We start from the raw sequence: 17,462 nt of genomic DNA, 5'->3' as shown, positions 1-17,462 counted from the left end.
AAAATACCAAGTAGTGTAGTGGAGAGCAGGACTGTGAGGGTCTTCAAATCTCAACTCGATGTGCAAAAATGAGGTGAATAGGATTGGCAAGCTGAATGGCCTGTTCTCATCAAAATGTTCTAATTATTTTTCATAATTACAAATTGTACTTTTATTTTGATGATTCTGCGGTGGGCTGGCGCCCTGCCCGGGATTTGTTCCTGCCTTGCGCCCTGTGCTGGCTGGGATTGGCTCCAGCAGACCCCCCATGACCCTGTGTTCAGATTCAGCGGGTTGGAAAACGGATGAATGGATATTGTTGACTGATTACTTTCTGTACCATCTAATACATATTCAATCATTCGCAATTTACTCAAGTTAATTATATAAGAGTTTTAGGTTATGGATATTTCCTTTGGTCCCTGGGTCAGGTATTCCACATTTCGGCCTTTCCCTCCTTACACCAGCCCTGACAATTCACATTAACTCAATTCCCAGACTAAGTGGCCAGCGTTAAGGAGGCGTCACTTGAGAGGTTCCCCCCCCCCCTCCCAACTAGATGGGCTGCCCCCCCAGTGCCTGTGAGGGTCGATATGCTTTATTGTATTTGGTTAAAGAGAGCCCTGGAAATAAACTAAGTTAACATCAAAGTCAGAAGGCAGAAGAGTTTGTGGGTGGAAGTGGTGGGCTCCCGTGGATGGCAGGTTTGGGCTTTGCCGCATGCAGCAGAGGGTGGCATTACCGGAGTGACCAAGGGTATCTGGTCATTTACCTTCTTTACTGGGACTTACAGTGGCCTGAGAAGGTACTGAGACCCTTTCACTTCTGCACACTTGATTGAGCTGTAGGCCTCACTGTGACATTTCTGCACCTCAGTCTGCACTCAATAACCCATAATGACAAAGTGACAATGTTTTCTAAGAAAGGTTTGCAAATTTACAAAAAATCAAAACTAAAATCTCTCATTCATAGAAGTACTGAGACCCTCTGCTGTGCCACTCCAGCCTGGCCTCAGGTGTCTCATTCTGTTTGCTTACACTCTCCTTGAGATGTTTCTAGAACTTGACCGGAGTCCACTTGTGGCCCACTGAATTGACTGGACATCATTCACTAAGGCACACTTGTCCCTGTGTGTAGAGAGTCCACAATTCACACTGACATGCCAGGACAGAAACCAATGCATGCAGTCCAAGGAACTCTCTGCAGACCTGCACACTCAAACTGTGCTAAGATGTCTGTCAGGGCAAGAGGACAAAGCCATTTGTAAAGCTTTAAATAGTAACAGGAGCACAGCACTGTGAGCCACCAGGACTCTTCCCGAGAAGGGTGTCATTCAGGGATGTGAGCAAGAACTCGGTGGTCACCCTAACCGTGTCTCACGAGTCCACTGCTGAGATATGAGACCCCGTCAGGCAGGACTCCAGCAATCAGGTGTTTATGGGGGATTGGCGAGAGGGCAGCCACCCTTTAGTAAAAGGCATTTAAGAAAAAGAGTTTCTGGTCTGGTGAGACAAACGTTGAACATTTTGGGCAGAACTCCAATCGCTATGTGTGGTGAAGACCTGGCACTGCTCATCACCTGCCAGTCCCTACTGTGAAGCACAATGGTGGCAGCATCAGGCTGTGGGGACAGGGTGACCGGTCAGAATTGAGGGAAGGATGAAGGCAGCCAGATCCAGTGGGGTCACCTCTGACTGGGACGACGGTTCGATGCCCACACAGCCAAGACAGTGTCTCCGATTGTCCTTGAGTGGCCCACACAAAGCCCAGACCTAAACTCCACACAACAGGCCTGGAGAGACCCGAAGATGGCAGTTTGCAGATGCGTCCCATCTAACCTAACAGAGCTTGAGAGAATCTGCCAGGAGCAAAACCGGGTGTGCCAAGCTTATAGTAGCATACCCAAGAAGACCGCCAAAGGGGCTTCTACAAATTGCTGAATGCAGGAGGGTCTGCATTCTTCTATAACAAAGAAAGAGATTTCAGGTTTTGTGTTTTTATTAAATTTGACAACCTTTCTGACAAATCTGTTTTCGCTTTGTCATTATGGGGTACTGAGTGTAGACTGATGGGTAAAAAGGGCAAATGTATCCTTTAAAATCAAAGCAACAGCACAATAAGATGTGCAGAAAGCGATGGGGGTCTCTGTACTCTCTGACGCCACAATACGAATGCTGGGCACCTGGGGCCACCAGAGGGAGCTCTGCAGGACCAGCTCAGGACTTTCAGAGGTAGGCGACTGTGGGAATGGAAACTCAGCAGTACTGGCAGATAATGGAGAGGGGAGACGAGGGTCGGTGGTCTGAGTAGCGGGCAAGCCACTCCACCTAAACCAGCACTATTTGGTTAGGCCCCAGGGAGCAGAAAGGCTTGACGTACTTGATGCTGTCACCGTGTCTCCTCCCTTTGAACATCCCTCAATGATACGTTTTCCTTTTCTAATAAAAGTGTATTTGTCATCAGAATTTAGATTTGATTCCATCTTGTTGTGCACAGGCCTCAGATGAGTCTCATGTCCCTGTGTTGCTCCTCCGTGAGTCCAGTGAGTCACTTTGATGACTCTAGCGGACTAGCGTGAAATGCGCTGCATTGCGACCAATTGTCTTTTTCTCTTAGGTGTCTGCTGTTCTTTCAGCTGTACCACCCTTCAGATTTCCACCAAGTGGTTCATATTTCTTGGCACTATATGGGCCATTTGGTTTAGTGCGGCTTTTCGTGTGACCCCAAGTTTGTCTTCAGGGGCTCATCTGTGACAAGGCACAGCCCAGGAGGACCCTCAGGCATCAGTTGTGTGCATTTGTGTGTAACGTGCTCTCAATGTCATGTTTTGCAGGTATGACATCTGCATCTACAAGAACAAGCCCTGTGGGACTCTAGGTAGGTGGGCACTATATCATTTTGAGTAAAATTGCCAGGGTGATGATTTGATCAAAGAGCCCTTAAAGCATGAGCCCCCCAACTGCCACACACACAGACTTCCCATAGCCTCTCACCTCCTCCTTGCACTTTGTTCCCTTGTGTTGTCCCTAAATGACTGGATGTCTGCTTGGTGGCATCAGCTGGCATTACGGTCCTGGTGCCAGCTTTGGTTATCACACTCAACTTTGCAGTCCTGTGCTGGATCTAATTCAATGACTGTAAATACACAGTGCATCAAAAGAGGGGCACACTGTGACTCAGCTCAAAAGACCCCATCTATAAAAATTAGAAACATAAAGAAAGTAAAGAGGGAATAAAAACAGAGCTAAGTAAAGAGAAGTCAAGCAAAGTGACACCTTCTACTGGCCTACTAAAAAGATTACAATATGCAGGCAACTCAGGCCACTCGTTCAGGCAGGAAAGCCTGCATATTGTAATCTTAGCCTACAGAAGGCATCACTTTGCTGGACTTCTTATTGCATCCATAATGGCCAAGAGGGTACAACACCCGAGCACTGGAGCCAAGTAAAGGAAGCCCTGGCAGTCAGTCACCAGCCAACCTGCCAGGGTGGCCTGTCCACATTCTATTATCTAATCACTTTGGGTCACTCAGTGAATGCTGGCAGGGACTCGTCACCTCCTGTGGCCACTGCTGCACTCTTTACTGTAATAAGGGGGTCTCCGTCTTTAAATGGCTGTGCAGCTGCTACTTAAGGAGGTCATTTAGTTTGTCACCAATAAGCCCCTTCAGAAGGGGGTTCAGATCCCCATTCAAGAGTTTATGTGATGTCCGTTTAGTAATAACTTGAGGAGTTAGATGCTTGCCGGTCTTCACTGTGGCCTCTTGCTGCCACAGCTGTTACAATGTTATGCCTTGCAGCATACAAACTATTCAAAAGGTATGACAGGCCTCACAAATGGTCCAAAACCCAGACCAGGACTTCACTGGTCTATCTAGAAACTAGCCTCACTCCAGGAAGCCAGGGCCCAAACTCAAAAGTCAGGCTTCAAGGCCTGCACAAGCCCAAAATGGAGCTCAGGCTTTTGAAAATTCGAAACAACTTTAAATGCTCAAAGCACACAACATACCCTTCAAAGGAGTGGATAACCGTAAAGCTCTGGCTTAAGAAGACAATGGCAGATAAAGAATCTTGATAAATAAAGAATTTATTTATAATGAACAACAGGGAAACGAAAATGGCAAGGAAAGGTAAGAACTGCAAAAGGGTAGACCTAAAATGGCAACCCAAGGCAAAAACAAATCCAAACTGTTATCCAATAATCAGAAATCTCGAAAATATAAATCCACGATGATCCAGGAAATCCAAAGAAAATAATTACAAAGATGTCACTCACTCCCCAGCCTGAAACATAAAAGGTGGGGTCGGACCCTCAGCAGTGACATCATGGAGGCCTCACCTCTTGGAGTTCCACCCCCAGAAAATGAAGACTATAATTAAACAGCATGAATGCTCAATACATGAATACAGAAGAATATCAATAGAAATTACATAAAAACAGAAACCACACGAAAATCAATCATCCCCAAACAATAGAAATAAACCCAAAGAACAAACAAACAATAAACTAGAGAACAATCCGGGGCTGAAACAAAACTGACAAGAGCCCCCTTTCAGCAGGTCCTCACGTGACATCTGACAATTCAGAGTGAGCCCCCAAGTCTCGTCTCGGCCCGCTCCATGAAGCCACACACTGCGCTGACCGTCTCTAAACACGACGTGTGCCTCTTATTGCGAGTGTTAAAGGTGCCACACATAAGGAGAGCTGGTCAGTTGGAGCCCCTCTCCATTTTGTCTTTGGTGATGCGCTTTCCTCTGATCTTCACTGTGTTTCTCGCCCTGTCTGTTAATTCACAGGCGGCTGTTATTTTGCATGTTACAGTGATGTCATAAAGTTGGTTGAAACAAGAGAAACCTGCTGATGTCAGACGCTTGTACAGGGCTTATGAAAATGATTCACCTCCTTGGAAGTGTTCACATTGAATCACAGTGCATTCAATTCAACTTTCTTGAGATTGGCTAATGTCAAAGTGAAAGGAGATCTTTGCAACATTGTCAGTATTTAGTAGATGGCAGCCATGACACCTGTGCATCTGTATGTGCTCGTCTGTCTATCAGCCCTGCTATTTCTCACCGTTTCAGCTCTGCTGGGTGTCATGGTGGTCATCAGCCAACAGTCTTTGTCAAGTCCATCCACATATTCTCACTTGGATTGAGATCTGGGGTCAGATTTAGAAAACTTGGATATGCACAATGAGAGGCTTAAAATGTGTGGTCACAGCTTTCCATGCAAAAGTCGCCACTTAGAAAAGAAAACTTACAGAGAAAGCTGTGGTGACTCTGACCCGTCCATACACAACATTTTGGAGAAAGTGGGAAATGGCGACACCCCTGGTAAAGTAGGGAAATGCAGCTGAAGCAGCTAACTGATGACTCGTCATGGCTCGGTGGCCTGGGTCAACTCAGTATTCATTTGAGGCAAAATAGCGCTGATCAGATGACTTGCTGAAGGTGCTGTACGTGATGGCTGCCTTGGTGGCAAGGTAGCTGGCATTTGAACCCTCAGTATTTCTCTTGGCCTGTCCTCTTCATTGTAACAGCTGTCATGTCATTACCTGTGCCAGGTGACAGTGGCTACCCACTCAGACGCTGGAGCCTCACGCCTTTCTGTGACCCCACAGCACAGAAGAGAGGTGCTATAATCTGCTGAAAGGCTCAACGCAGGACTTGGTGGTGTCTGCTCTACCAGCCAATGAAGATCTGCAGCATCCTGACTGCATATGTATGAGGGTGATTAGCATTGACCATATTTGGTTGTGTCTGGGTGGTAACAGGGCGGAGTTTAAGGTGCAGTCATGTAGATAGATAGATAGATAGATAGATAGATAGATAGATAGATAGATAGATAGATAGATAGATAGATAGATAGATAGATAGATAGATAGATAGATACTTTATTAATCCCAAGGGGAAATTCACATTCTCCAGCATGCATATGTACAAGATTTCTAAAGGGTAACTTGCATAGAAATCTGCGTACAGCAGGGATTATAAATTGGATTTTATTTTTAAGCCATTAGCTTTGACTTCATTTTTGAGCTTCATATCTTCTCCCAAGGTGCAGGTTTCTTGCAGGCTTCATCATCAGAGAAGCAATCCAATCCCACGGCCTGCTGGCGCCTCCACCATGCTCCACAGTGGAGATGAGGTGTGTTTGATAATGTGCAGTGTAATATGGCATTTGGTCCGATGGCCAGAAAGCTCCATTTTGGTCTCATTGGACTGCTGAACTTCTTCCAGCTGACTTCGGCGTCGCCCCTGTGCCTTCTGCTGAGGTGACTTTCTCATACAGATGTGACTGGTGAACATCTGTTGTCTTGCTAGTCTCTCCAGTGTCCTCCACTGTAGCTCGTCACTCCTTTGGAGTTCTCAGACGTCTCTCTGTGGCCTCCCTTACTCGCCTCCTTCAGTTCTTGTGGACGGCCGGCTGTATTAGATTTGCAGCTCTGCCTCAGCCTTTCCATTTCTTCATGGCTGATTTATTCAGCGTATTCGGTGACTTGGAGATTTTCTTGTCTCCACCCCCTGACTTGGGGTGTTCTTTGGTCTTCACTGTGTAGGTTAGGCCACCATAGTGACTCTCTGTCCAGATGCAATCAATGAGCTGCCCCAGTGGAGCGTCAGACACAATTCTGATTTTGTGCTTTCTATTTGGAATCCATTTAGAGCAGAGATCTGGTTTCACTTTGACACTGAAGTGTTCCTTTCTGCTGATCAGTGCCAAACAAGCCAACTCAAATCCACTGGGACTCGATATTACAAAGCGATGCTGAATTGTTCTTTAGAGACACCATTTGTAGGTTTTTCTCGGCTTGTTCCCCGAGTCTCTTGTGACATCACCAAGCCCTGCAGATGAGGCACTGCATGTGGGACAGCAGTCTGGCACATACTGGTGCCCAGTCCAAAGTCGGTTCCTTAATTGGATCTGATGCTGCTGGGATGGACGGTGGGCCCCTGAATTAAGACAACTGGGCTCAGATAGTTAAAGGAGTGTGGTAAGAAGGACAATTCTGACTGTGTGTTTGATGTTGGCAGGCCTGGCGCCAGTTGGAGGGATGTGTGAGCCGGAGAGGAGCTGCAGCATCAATGAGGACATCGGGTTGGCCACAGCTTTTACCATTGCTCATGAGATCGGGCACACGTGAGTATCTAGGGGGTCTAATGAGATCACTCGGCACGGAGCTTGGGGCTGCGCCCTTGGTGACAGGCGGTAGCCTTAAATATCGGGCCTCTTCAGGTGTGACTCCAATGGTGTTCACGGCCACTAATCACTCAGGAGCCGATTGTAGTAAACTGATTTAATAACAAATCTGCAGACTCGTAACCTGAAGGTCGCCATTCATTGAAGACCTTAATTGAAAGCCATAAGTGGGATGCACTCTTCCACTTCCTTAAATAATTGTAAACACTTCCTATCCAAGACATAAAATAAAGCCTGGCTTGCTGACTGATGGCCTTTGTCCTTGTTACAGTGCCCATCATGCCAGACGCTACTTCAATGTTCACATTCATTCATTAACTGTTAAAGGTGCTATGAAAAGGCCGTGTCTTTCTTCCAGCAGCTCAGATTCAGCGCAGCGCTTGGCACTTCAGGGCTCACAAAGTCAGCAGGGGAAGAAGGAGGCGGGCATGCCTTCCTGCTGGCACCAGTATGCGGGCAGCCACTTTGTTGAAGAAATTAGAAGGCTTCAAAAGCTTTTAGCTCCTGGGACCTCCCATTCCCTCAAGCCTGAAGAGAAATGCATCTTCATGTGTGTCCCCCTCAGCTCGCCGGGCAGCCTCGAGTTTGGGCACTGTGCCTACTTTCGCCATCTGGCCTCCACATGAGACATCTCTCCCAGACCTCTCGTGACTTTTCTTGGAATTCTCAATTAGAGGTTATTGTTCTTTCTTTCTTTCTCTCTGGACAGGATTTCAGTGATGACCTGTAATTGGCTCGACCCTGGGGGCAAGAGAACCATGCAGGGAAACCACCTGCTCGCTCTCGGCTGCTCCCATCTAAATCAAATCCAAAGACACTGCACTGGAACACATGAGGCCGATACAATGTGAACAAAACACGAGCACAGCTACAAAGAAATGTGCAACGCCATCAGCAAAGGAACTGATCAAACGCTGAGGAGGATGGCATGGTGGCGCAGCAGTGAACACCACGATGACATCAAGTCTCAGTCTGTGTCTGCAGGCTGTCTCTTGCGTATGTCCTAAGAGGGGTGGCACAGCACTTAGATTGAGTGCCCTCTGTTCAAATGCCAGCCCAGAGCCTTTCCAAGTGGATTTACTATGGGAATTCCAGTTTCCCCTTCTTGTATTATGGGAACTGCTAACTCTGATTTGAGAATACGTGTGTGTGTGACTTGGTGTCCCATCCGGGGGATGGCAGAAGCCCTCTTATGATCTAAACTACAAGTGTGTGGCATCTGCTCATCTGAATGGAGGGTGCGCCTCGTTTGGACTTCATCAACACACACAAGCGGTGTGCAGTTGAAGCCCAAAGTCGGTCGGTCAGTCAGTCCGCCCGTGGTGAAGAGCAGACTCGTATTGCCAAGTCAACGCTCTTTGTCTCTCATACACAAGAGATTTTAATGGAACGGATCTGTTGGTAACTTTTGGAAATCGTTCTTCACGCTCCTTTACTGTTAAATTGTCTCTGGATTAACTATGTTTGGTGTTTACCACATCAACGGTTTGTTTTCTGGAGGGTGCCACCATTTTGGGGTTTTGTTTTGTTATGACACAGAAGATGCGCACCCTGATGTCACCAGCACGACTACTTAACGGCTTTGAGGGCTCCAAGGCCGCCTTAGACTTTGGTGTGTGCTCTCTGCATTTTTCATTCCTGACAGCACTGTTTTGACGATTCTTGGTTACCGATTTGTTTGGAACGTTATATTTGTTTTGCATTCCTGCTTAGCCCTTTGGTAACCCCTTATCTTCTGGCAGAACTGCATGAAGTTGGCCATCAAGACAGTGTTGTCCTCTTCCCACCTCTTTGCTTATTTTTGTCTGCATCTGTTTTGCTGGTAATTCGTTTCTTCAAACCAAAGTTTGCTGATAATCTTCCGGAAGTCCAACAAGCCCCTTTGTTGAGCTAAGAGCTCAGCTGTCCCAGTACCTCACCCTGATTCTTCTTAAAGGTTCTCGAGGTTTCTGCTTCAACCCCATGTCTCAGTAGTTTGCTCTCTTTGTGTAAAGAAGTGCTTCCTGGCTTCAGTCTTAAATGCACTGCCCCTTAGTAACCACTGGGGGGCGCCTTCTCTCTGTTTTGGGCAGCAGGTTCCCTCTTGTTGAAACTGGCTACCCAGGAGGGATGGTGCTGGCCGGTCTCCTGTCTGTCAGCCATACTGCCTGGATGCCTCTCTTATTTTCAGGGCTGTTTTCTACTTTACGCTCAGAACGCGTACACACACGTACAGTATCATGGCTGCCATGTGTTCCCAGCGTTCATTTGACACGTTCTCTGAAATTAACGTGATGCATATGCGGGTTGCAGAGCCAGCAAAAGTCAGGGGGTGCAGTGTGATAAAAATCGGAATGTGACGTCAGTCCCTGTTTACTGTCTACATGTGACAGAGAGCCACTTTGGTGACCCTACAGGATCGATGTGTGAGCTGCGGTGTTTGATGAACGGTTCAATGTGGTGAAGTAAAATGCCGACACACAAATGTATTGGTGGTGCTTTGATACTCAAGTGTCGGATATTCTCCATCGTAAGGACACTATGTGCTGTAAAGGTCTCACATACCACCTTCTGTGCCATATCGCACCTTCACAACAACATCCGAATGTATGGCGGCGTATTTGAGCCACAGAGAAAAAAAATGAAGGACACGGTGAAAAGGCCTATTTAGTGATTAAAGTGGAAACTACGGCTTTGATCTCAAAATGTCCACTTTAGCCTCTAAAGCGGACCGTCGTAAACGTCACCCAGTTGTTAAGATCGCTATACGGACTGCTGGCAGCAGTGATCGCCACACACAACACGTGACATTTCTGATATTCCAGCTCATTCCACATTTACAATCCTTAGATTTCTACTTGATGTCACTTTCATGATGAAATGCATTCAAAATATGGATGTTACATTTTACAGATAATTCATTAACTTCGTTCAAATAATGGATACAGTTAATAATTACGCATATGGGGGCAGCTGCTGCCTCACAGTACCGAGTCACGTTCCCGGTGTTCCCTGCCTGGAGTTTGCGTGTTTTCCTTTCCTGGTGGGTTTCCACAGTGGGCTCCAGTTTCCTTCCAAAAATATGCAGGTTTGGGGATTTGGTGACACTAAAATGACACCAGTGTGTATGTTTGTGTTCACCTTGCAATGAGCTGATGCCCCGTCCAGGGATTCTGTTTCTGCCTTTCAGCCGATGGTTGCTGGAATGGGCACATCCCTGGATTGACGGATGTAATCATTAAACACAGAGATATTGTGGCTAAGGTGTCCTCGGAGTTTAATGGATGTTTCAAGCAACTCCCAACATAGCCAAGCCAAATGTTTTCTCACCATGATGATATCTCGCACTGCCACCTGGTGGAAACTTCCAGATTTACATCAAGTATGCCCAGTATAACCAGCACAAGGACTGCATAGCAGTAGCGTCCGCTGGAGCAGGCGTCACATCGCGTCAAGTATAAATCCGGCCTTAGAGGTTCAGGCACATGCAGTGCTTGCTGGTCTGCCTTTCCTCTACACTGTGAGTAAATGGCAGAGGCTTCTTCACAGGACGCCATACTCCAAAGAGGAGGATCTCCCAGAGAGTCCCGTCCAACCACAGGCCCAGCCTAAGTCCTCTTCCAGCCCCTGTCTGTTCCTCTGCTAGTCTGGACTTTGGATTTTCAAGTTTCATCGCCTGACTGAACATTATAAAACTCTGACCCACCATTCCCTTTACGTTTCTCCACTTGAGTGAAAAGGTTCATTTCTCTTCAAGGTCAATACTGGCACATGCCATTTGAGTTCAGGGGTACGGCTGCTACCTTTCATAGACTTCCTTCTTCTGTTCTGCACCGTTTTCTGCACATAGTCAGATTTGGAGGGTCCCATACGTTAGAAATTAATCTGTGGTACTGCAAATGCCAATTATGGAGACACAGAGACAAAAGAAACAAGCTGGTCTGAGTTGGCCGTCTAATTCAGACTCAAATCAAGTGGACTTCTAGACGTCTGAGTGGTCACTCCACTTCATTTTGTCAGGTTTCATTATTCTTTAACTTCCAGTCAGCAATTTGCTTTTTCAAATACACACAAGCAGCATCACCTCATGATGACCAGCCTTCTTGTTTTTTGAACTTCCAGGTTTGGGATGAACCATGATGGCGTAGGCAATGCCTGTGGCTCCAGAGGCCAGGAGACTGCCAAGCTGATGGCGGCGCACATCACCATGAAAACCAACCCCTTTGTGTGGTCAGCCTGCAGCCGTGACTACATCACCACCTTCCTTGAGTAAGCCAAGACAATCTTCAAGGTTCCATTGATTCAGACATACTGTAGGTGTGTCCACACGGTTGGATATCCTTGGCCTCGGGGACAGCAGTGAAGTGGCACGTGCCAGGGTCTTTGGTCAAGTTGTTTTCATTCTTCCTTTAACAGCTCAGGGATGGGCAGCTGCTTGAATAACGAGCTTCCGAGGCAGGAGTTTTTCTACCCGACTATGGCGCCCGGTCAGGTGTATGACGCAGACGAACAGTGCCGCTTCCAGTATGGAGTCAAATCCCGCCAGTGTAAATATGGGGTACTTCCTTTTATTCTTTGTTCCTTTCTGATGTTAAGCTGCTGGAAGTGCTGTGACCATTTCAGTCACTTGTCCCCAACCTTTCTCGCCTCAGTGGGTCTCAGTGTTATCTATTATTGTTCACTAATGATGCTTTATTAGCAGAAATTTTAATATACAATGGCCAACATTAATAAATTACAGTAAACTCCCAGTCCCCTCCACAAGTATTGGAACAGCGAGGCCAATCAATTTGGTTTTGCTGTGCACTGAAGACACTTGGGTGTTGTGGAAGAAAAGGAAGACAGGACAAGTTCAATCAAGTTGGCTCTGATTCAGTCACAGATGACTACCTGGATTCTACATTGCAAGGCACAAGAGCAAACTACAAATTTTTCGATTGGCTTTTTATAATTTCTTCTTCTTCCTCCTCTCCCTTCCCCTTACTTAATCAAAAAGCATAATATCGTTTACTTGTTTAATTATTTGACTTTATTACGCTGATGGGCCATCTGTTCTTATTTTTTGCACTTGTCAGGTAGACCCTAAAGAAGGAAAGGTCATCTCTCTTGTGTCAAATAGACATGGCGTTCCTAAAGAAACTGGAATTTGTCCGAGGGCAGCTTACTGCACCCCATCTTATGACAGACGCCTGTATGAATAACCTGCCGTTAGAGCAAAATGGCTTTATTAGCTATCAACCCTCAGCAGCTTGCAAGCAGTTCATGTATCTTTCACAGTGTGACATCAAACGATGAATATGAGAAGAGAGAGAAGACCTTCAGCTTTTATTCCCTGCTGTTTCCATCTCCATATGTTAAACCACACAGAACATTTGTATGAGACCACCAAGTTTTACAAGTGGAGAGCGTCACCCGCATGGGGAGAAAAGCAGGTGGCCGTGATGCCTCTGCCAATGAGCAGCTACCCTCTAAAACACACGTAGCTCTGATCTCTCTCTCTCAAAAACATCCAACGTTACTCCTTAACAATCTCCAGATGATAGGGTCTGCTGAACAAACAGGTAAATAGAGGTAAGATGCGCTCCAACACATGGCGACAGGTAGAGCAGCTCGAACGGAGGCTGGTGTGTGGGTGAGGAGGGCCCTGCCCGCCCGCCCGCCACCCCTTGGCCCGCTGCGTCTCTCTCGGATTTGCACAAATAAATCGGTACCGCAAGCATACTGTGATACTTGGCGCAATGAGAGAAGTCACAAAATCAACCGGAATGTTCAAGTAAATTATAGAAAAAACCCGATTGATATCCATGAAGTAGTTCTCTCGTGAAAAGCAGATAGAGACAGACAGACAGACATTGGATGTAATGAAAGTGCTGAGATGCCATCGTTTGTCAATGAGCTTCATTATTTAGGAATTTGTCGCCATGACCCAATGATGAAATGACCTTTAAACCAGTGCCGTGCGTCTCTCGTTGTCCAAGTTTGTGGACACTCCCTCCATGTCCCTTGCAGGTGGCTTTAGTGTGGATCTTCTTTTATTTTCAAATTTCTGACTTGGATCTTTGTTTCTCCGACTGGCATTGATGTACGATTGTTTGTCTTTTTGCTGTCTTTAATAATCCTATTTGCCTTTCTGATTCTGTGAGTGTTGCATTTGTCCTGAACAGAAGGTAGCTGAGAGCCAGCCATGTTCTGTGCCACGTTCACCAGCCTCTGTAATGCCCTGGGCTGAGCAGGTGCCATCCTGAGATGTGGACTCCACTGTGCACCTGTAGAAGTTCATGACAACAAATGGAATAACACAAGCCGCCCTCAGATGTCTGAAGAAGCAGAGGTGCTGGTGAGCCTTCTTTGACGGACAGAGGGCAATATGTTTTGATGCCACTTCAGTTCATTAGTGATGGTCACTCCCAGAATTTGAAGCTGCTCACCATTTGAACAGCATCCCCTCTAACGTACTTGGCACTGTGGTGTGAAGTCTGTTACCAGCTTCCTGGTCCTGGTAACATTAAAGGTCAGATTGCTGTCCTGGCACCACTGATTCAGCAGGTAGACCTCTTCACTGCTTCATTACAGTTGGTGATCAGGCCTATGATGGTGGTGTCATCAGTTAATGTAATGTCTGAGTTGGCTTTGTGTCTGGCCACAGTCCTAGCAGGGAGTCATCACTGTTGGTCGGCTGTGAAATTGGCTGTCCATTAAGTGGTGTGTGGTTGGGAACTGAAGTGGTGTATTGCCAGTGCCAGAGGGCGCAGGATCAGACAGCAGTGCAGTTTATTTCACTGGGGGAGATTTAGCAGGGAGCTCAGCACACTACCCTGTGGAGCACTCGTGTTGATGGGCGACATGGAGGATGTGGTGCACTCCAAAGTCTGTGGTTACGAAGTCCAAAATCCAGTGGCAGAGGGTGGCGCGGGCTCCTAAGTTGAGGAGTCTGGTTAAAAACTGAGCTGTAGTCTCTAAACTGGTGAGAGGAAATTATGGACTGTGAGAGGAAATTTCCTCCTCACGCTGTGGACTAGTTGTGACGATATGCAAACTGGAGGTGATCAGGACTGCCTTCAATATTCTGTCTGACTTAGTACTGTGTGCCACCTGTCTGTGTTCATTCAGACGGTCCACTTTTGTGATGTTAGACACTGAAGAAATTGTCTTGTTGAAGCATTCAGGGACCACAGATTGTCTCTGGGAAATAGAAAACATGTCAGCCACTTAGCTGCTGCACGTTTTTAATAATGCTCTCAAATTCCAGCTTGACCAGATGCTGTAAGGACATTAATTTCTTTAAAAGTCCTCCTAATGTCACATACAGAAATAAATAAGGCTGAATCGTGTGGTACTGCTGGCAGCTGAACAGTGGGCTACTTGCTATCACTATGAGAGTTGACATAAAAGGCGTTAAGTTTACCGATGAGAGAAAATGGAGATGACAAAAAAAAAGAATAAGTTCTGTTTAGCAGCCACAGACAGATAACACCAAGGCGAAAAATGACAACCAAAAGGGGCGACTGGCATGGAGCCCACCACACTCAAATACAGAATAAAGGAAGGACTGGGAGGGGAAACCAAGGCCATTCTGCTCTGTTGGGCCCTTGAGCAAGGAAAGGCCCTTAACCTGCAACTGCTGAGCGCTTTGAGTAGTGAGAAAAGCGATATATAAATGAAAAGAATTATTATTATTTTTATTATTATTATTTTGATAGTCAGCATGGGCATGTGAGTGGGATTCTCACCTCAAACTACTGCCAGGTCAAGCTTGTTCCATGACACTGTGAGTTAGTGGGTGTTCATTCTCAGCATCTCCATGGGGGAGACCCCAGAGTTTAGTGGAGAGCCTAAGGCTGCCTTACCTCATTGTGCATCTGCTCTTTTGCAGGAAGTCTGCAGTGAACTCTGGTGCATCAGTAAGAGTAATCGCTGCATCACCAGCAGCATCCCAGCTGCAGAGGGCACCATCTGCCAGACTAACACCATCGACAAGGGAGTGAGTGTGCAGGGCGTGCCAGCGCCTAAATTCCTCCTTTACTATATTTTTTTCTTTCGCACAACATGCCTGGCATATGGTCTTGTTGGCTTCAAAAATTGTCTGGGGATGGTGTCAGTTATTAATTACATTATAATTATTCATTATTAAATTATTCAAATTAAAATATTATACTCCTGATTGTAAACTGCCTAGTGATGGTCTACAGACCTGATTGATTGCTTGGCGCCTTTCCGTTCACCTCTAGCCTTTGTTGCCATCACTGAGTATCTCGATGTCTTCTGTTGCAGTGGTGCTACAAGAGGGAATGTGTCCCCTTCGGAACACGGCCGGAAGGCGTGGATGGAGGGTGGAGCCTCTGGTCACCATGGGGAGAATGCAGTCGCACATGTGGAGGAGGTGTGTCATCATCGACCCGACACTGTGACAGCCCCAGGTGAGTCGTGGCCTTCATCTCTTTTCATCAAGCTCAACTTTTGCTTTTCCTCTCCTCCACTGACACAACTTTATCCCGCTTGTTTTTGTGAGCTTTTCTTACTTTGTGTTCAACGGTCTCTGCAGTGCAACTGGTCAGCCCCCAGTGAATAATAAAAGTTATCTCTTTAACATTTCCCACATTGAGTCAGAGTGTGAAAGTCACTATAGAAATAAACACTGACTTGAATTTACATAGATATGGTCCTGGAGGTCCACCATCACTTCTTCTCATCAATCAGACATGCCTGAACACGGGCCCTGCCCACGACATCCCATGCATTTAGCGTATTAAATACATTGTGGGTCACCGTAATGTCACAGTAACGTCCAGGTCATTAATTTCTGATTTGCTATTTGTCCTGACTGGTCTTCCTGACATCTGTGGTCACTCCTCATGACTCGTCTGAACATCTTCTGTTCTCAGGGGTAGCCTGGTGGGTCTGGTTCTTCTGTCCTAATACTCCATGGCTGGTCTCGCTCCCTTAGAACCAAGCTGAACTCTTTGATGTTTCCGTAGATGTCAATGAGATGTCATTTCGCTTGGTGGTTTGCTCAGTTCACCAAGTGTTATCAAACATGAGGGTCACTTTGATCTTTAGGTCTGAGGAGCATCTCAAAGGCCCTTTTTGGTCTTTTAATAATGTGACTGTGTCTCTCTTTGTCTATCTGCAGGCCAACCATTGGAGGGAAGTACTGTCTGGGAGAAAGGAAGCGATTTCGATCTTGCAACATTGATGTGAGTTAAAGGCTTGAATCTTTGACAGTTTCATTTCAAATATGTATAATAGTCATTAAACATTGAAGAGCTAGGGACGTGTGATGTCACAAAATGCAGATGAAGGCTCAAAGACCTCTGAATCCACTAAAGAAGGTGACTCAATGCAAAGACATGTGCTGTTAGGTCCTAACATGTATTATGAGTCACATGACAACATTTGTTGAATATTCAGGGTCTATGCAAGTGCAGAGATGATCAATAAAGACCTTTTAGAAGCTCCAGGAAATACTAAGGAGGACTGGTGTTTGTTATTCTGGTTTGTTTGTAGCCAGACATAAGAAGTACTTCAGGCATGACAAAGGTACCCGAAACCTCAAACATATCCCATATCCCCTATGGAGTGCATGTTAGGTTAACTGCTAGTCCCATGAGGGCGGGTCTGCGGGTGAGCCATGTGATGGGTTGGTTCCTGCCTGGCATCTGATATTGTCAGTACTGTATAAACTCCAATGACCCAAAGCTGGGTTAAGCAGGTCTGAGAAGGTTATATTATTACAGTAATCCCTCGCTATATCGCGCTTCGACTTTCTCGGCTTCACTCTATTGCGGTTTTTATATGTAAGCATATCTAAATATATATCGCGGATTTTTCACTGGTTTGCGGATTTCTGCGGACAATGGGTCTTTTTATTTCTGGTACATGCTTCCTCAGTTGGTTTGCCCAGTTGATTTCATACAAGGGACACTATGGGCGGATGGCTGAGAAGTTACCCAATCAGAGTACGTGGTTAAGTTCCAGGGTGCCGATTGGCACAGCGACGGAGAGCAGCATTCGATTCCGCTGCGTTAACCAGCATCTCGTCTCGCTCATTCAGCGTCAAAGTGATTCGCATACTTAGTACATGTACGTACGTTTAGTGTAACTGTACACACATTTTATACAATTTTTCTTACATTGTACGTATTTACTGCTGGTGGCCTGTCTATTGTAATGGCTGTAACATATGTGATATCGGAGATGCTCGATATCTTTAAAATAACATTTAGGTTTTATTTATATTAACATGTTGTAGATTTTTCATTTATTTTTATATTACCTAATCAATAAACTAATTTTTTCTTAATAAT

At 46.1% G+C, this 17,462-nt stretch overlaps 1 protein-coding gene across 1 annotated transcript in view; it reads left to right on the top strand.

The window, feature by feature from the left end:
- Positions 1–17,462, top strand: part of adamts10 (ADAM metallopeptidase with thrombospondin type 1 motif, 10) — a 135,251-nt gene that overhangs the window by 36,105 nt on the left and 81,684 nt on the right. The window contains 7 exon segments of the mRNA XM_028816662.2: positions 2,813–2,856; positions 7,014–7,119; positions 11,281–11,427; positions 11,575–11,716; positions 15,032–15,139; positions 15,430–15,575; positions 16,289–16,352. Coding sequence (XP_028672495.2) covers positions 2,813–2,856; positions 7,014–7,119; positions 11,281–11,427; positions 11,575–11,716; positions 15,032–15,139; positions 15,430–15,575; positions 16,289–16,352 — 757 coding nt within the window.

This window comes from Erpetoichthys calabaricus, chromosome 12 (assembly GCF_900747795.2).
Source record: "Erpetoichthys calabaricus chromosome 12, fErpCal1.3, whole genome shotgun sequence".
Taxonomy (NCBI): domain Eukaryota; kingdom Metazoa; phylum Chordata; class Cladistia; order Polypteriformes; family Polypteridae; genus Erpetoichthys; species Erpetoichthys calabaricus.
Note: the sequence above shows the minus strand (reverse complement) of the source record. Positions and strands in the feature narration are given on the sequence as shown.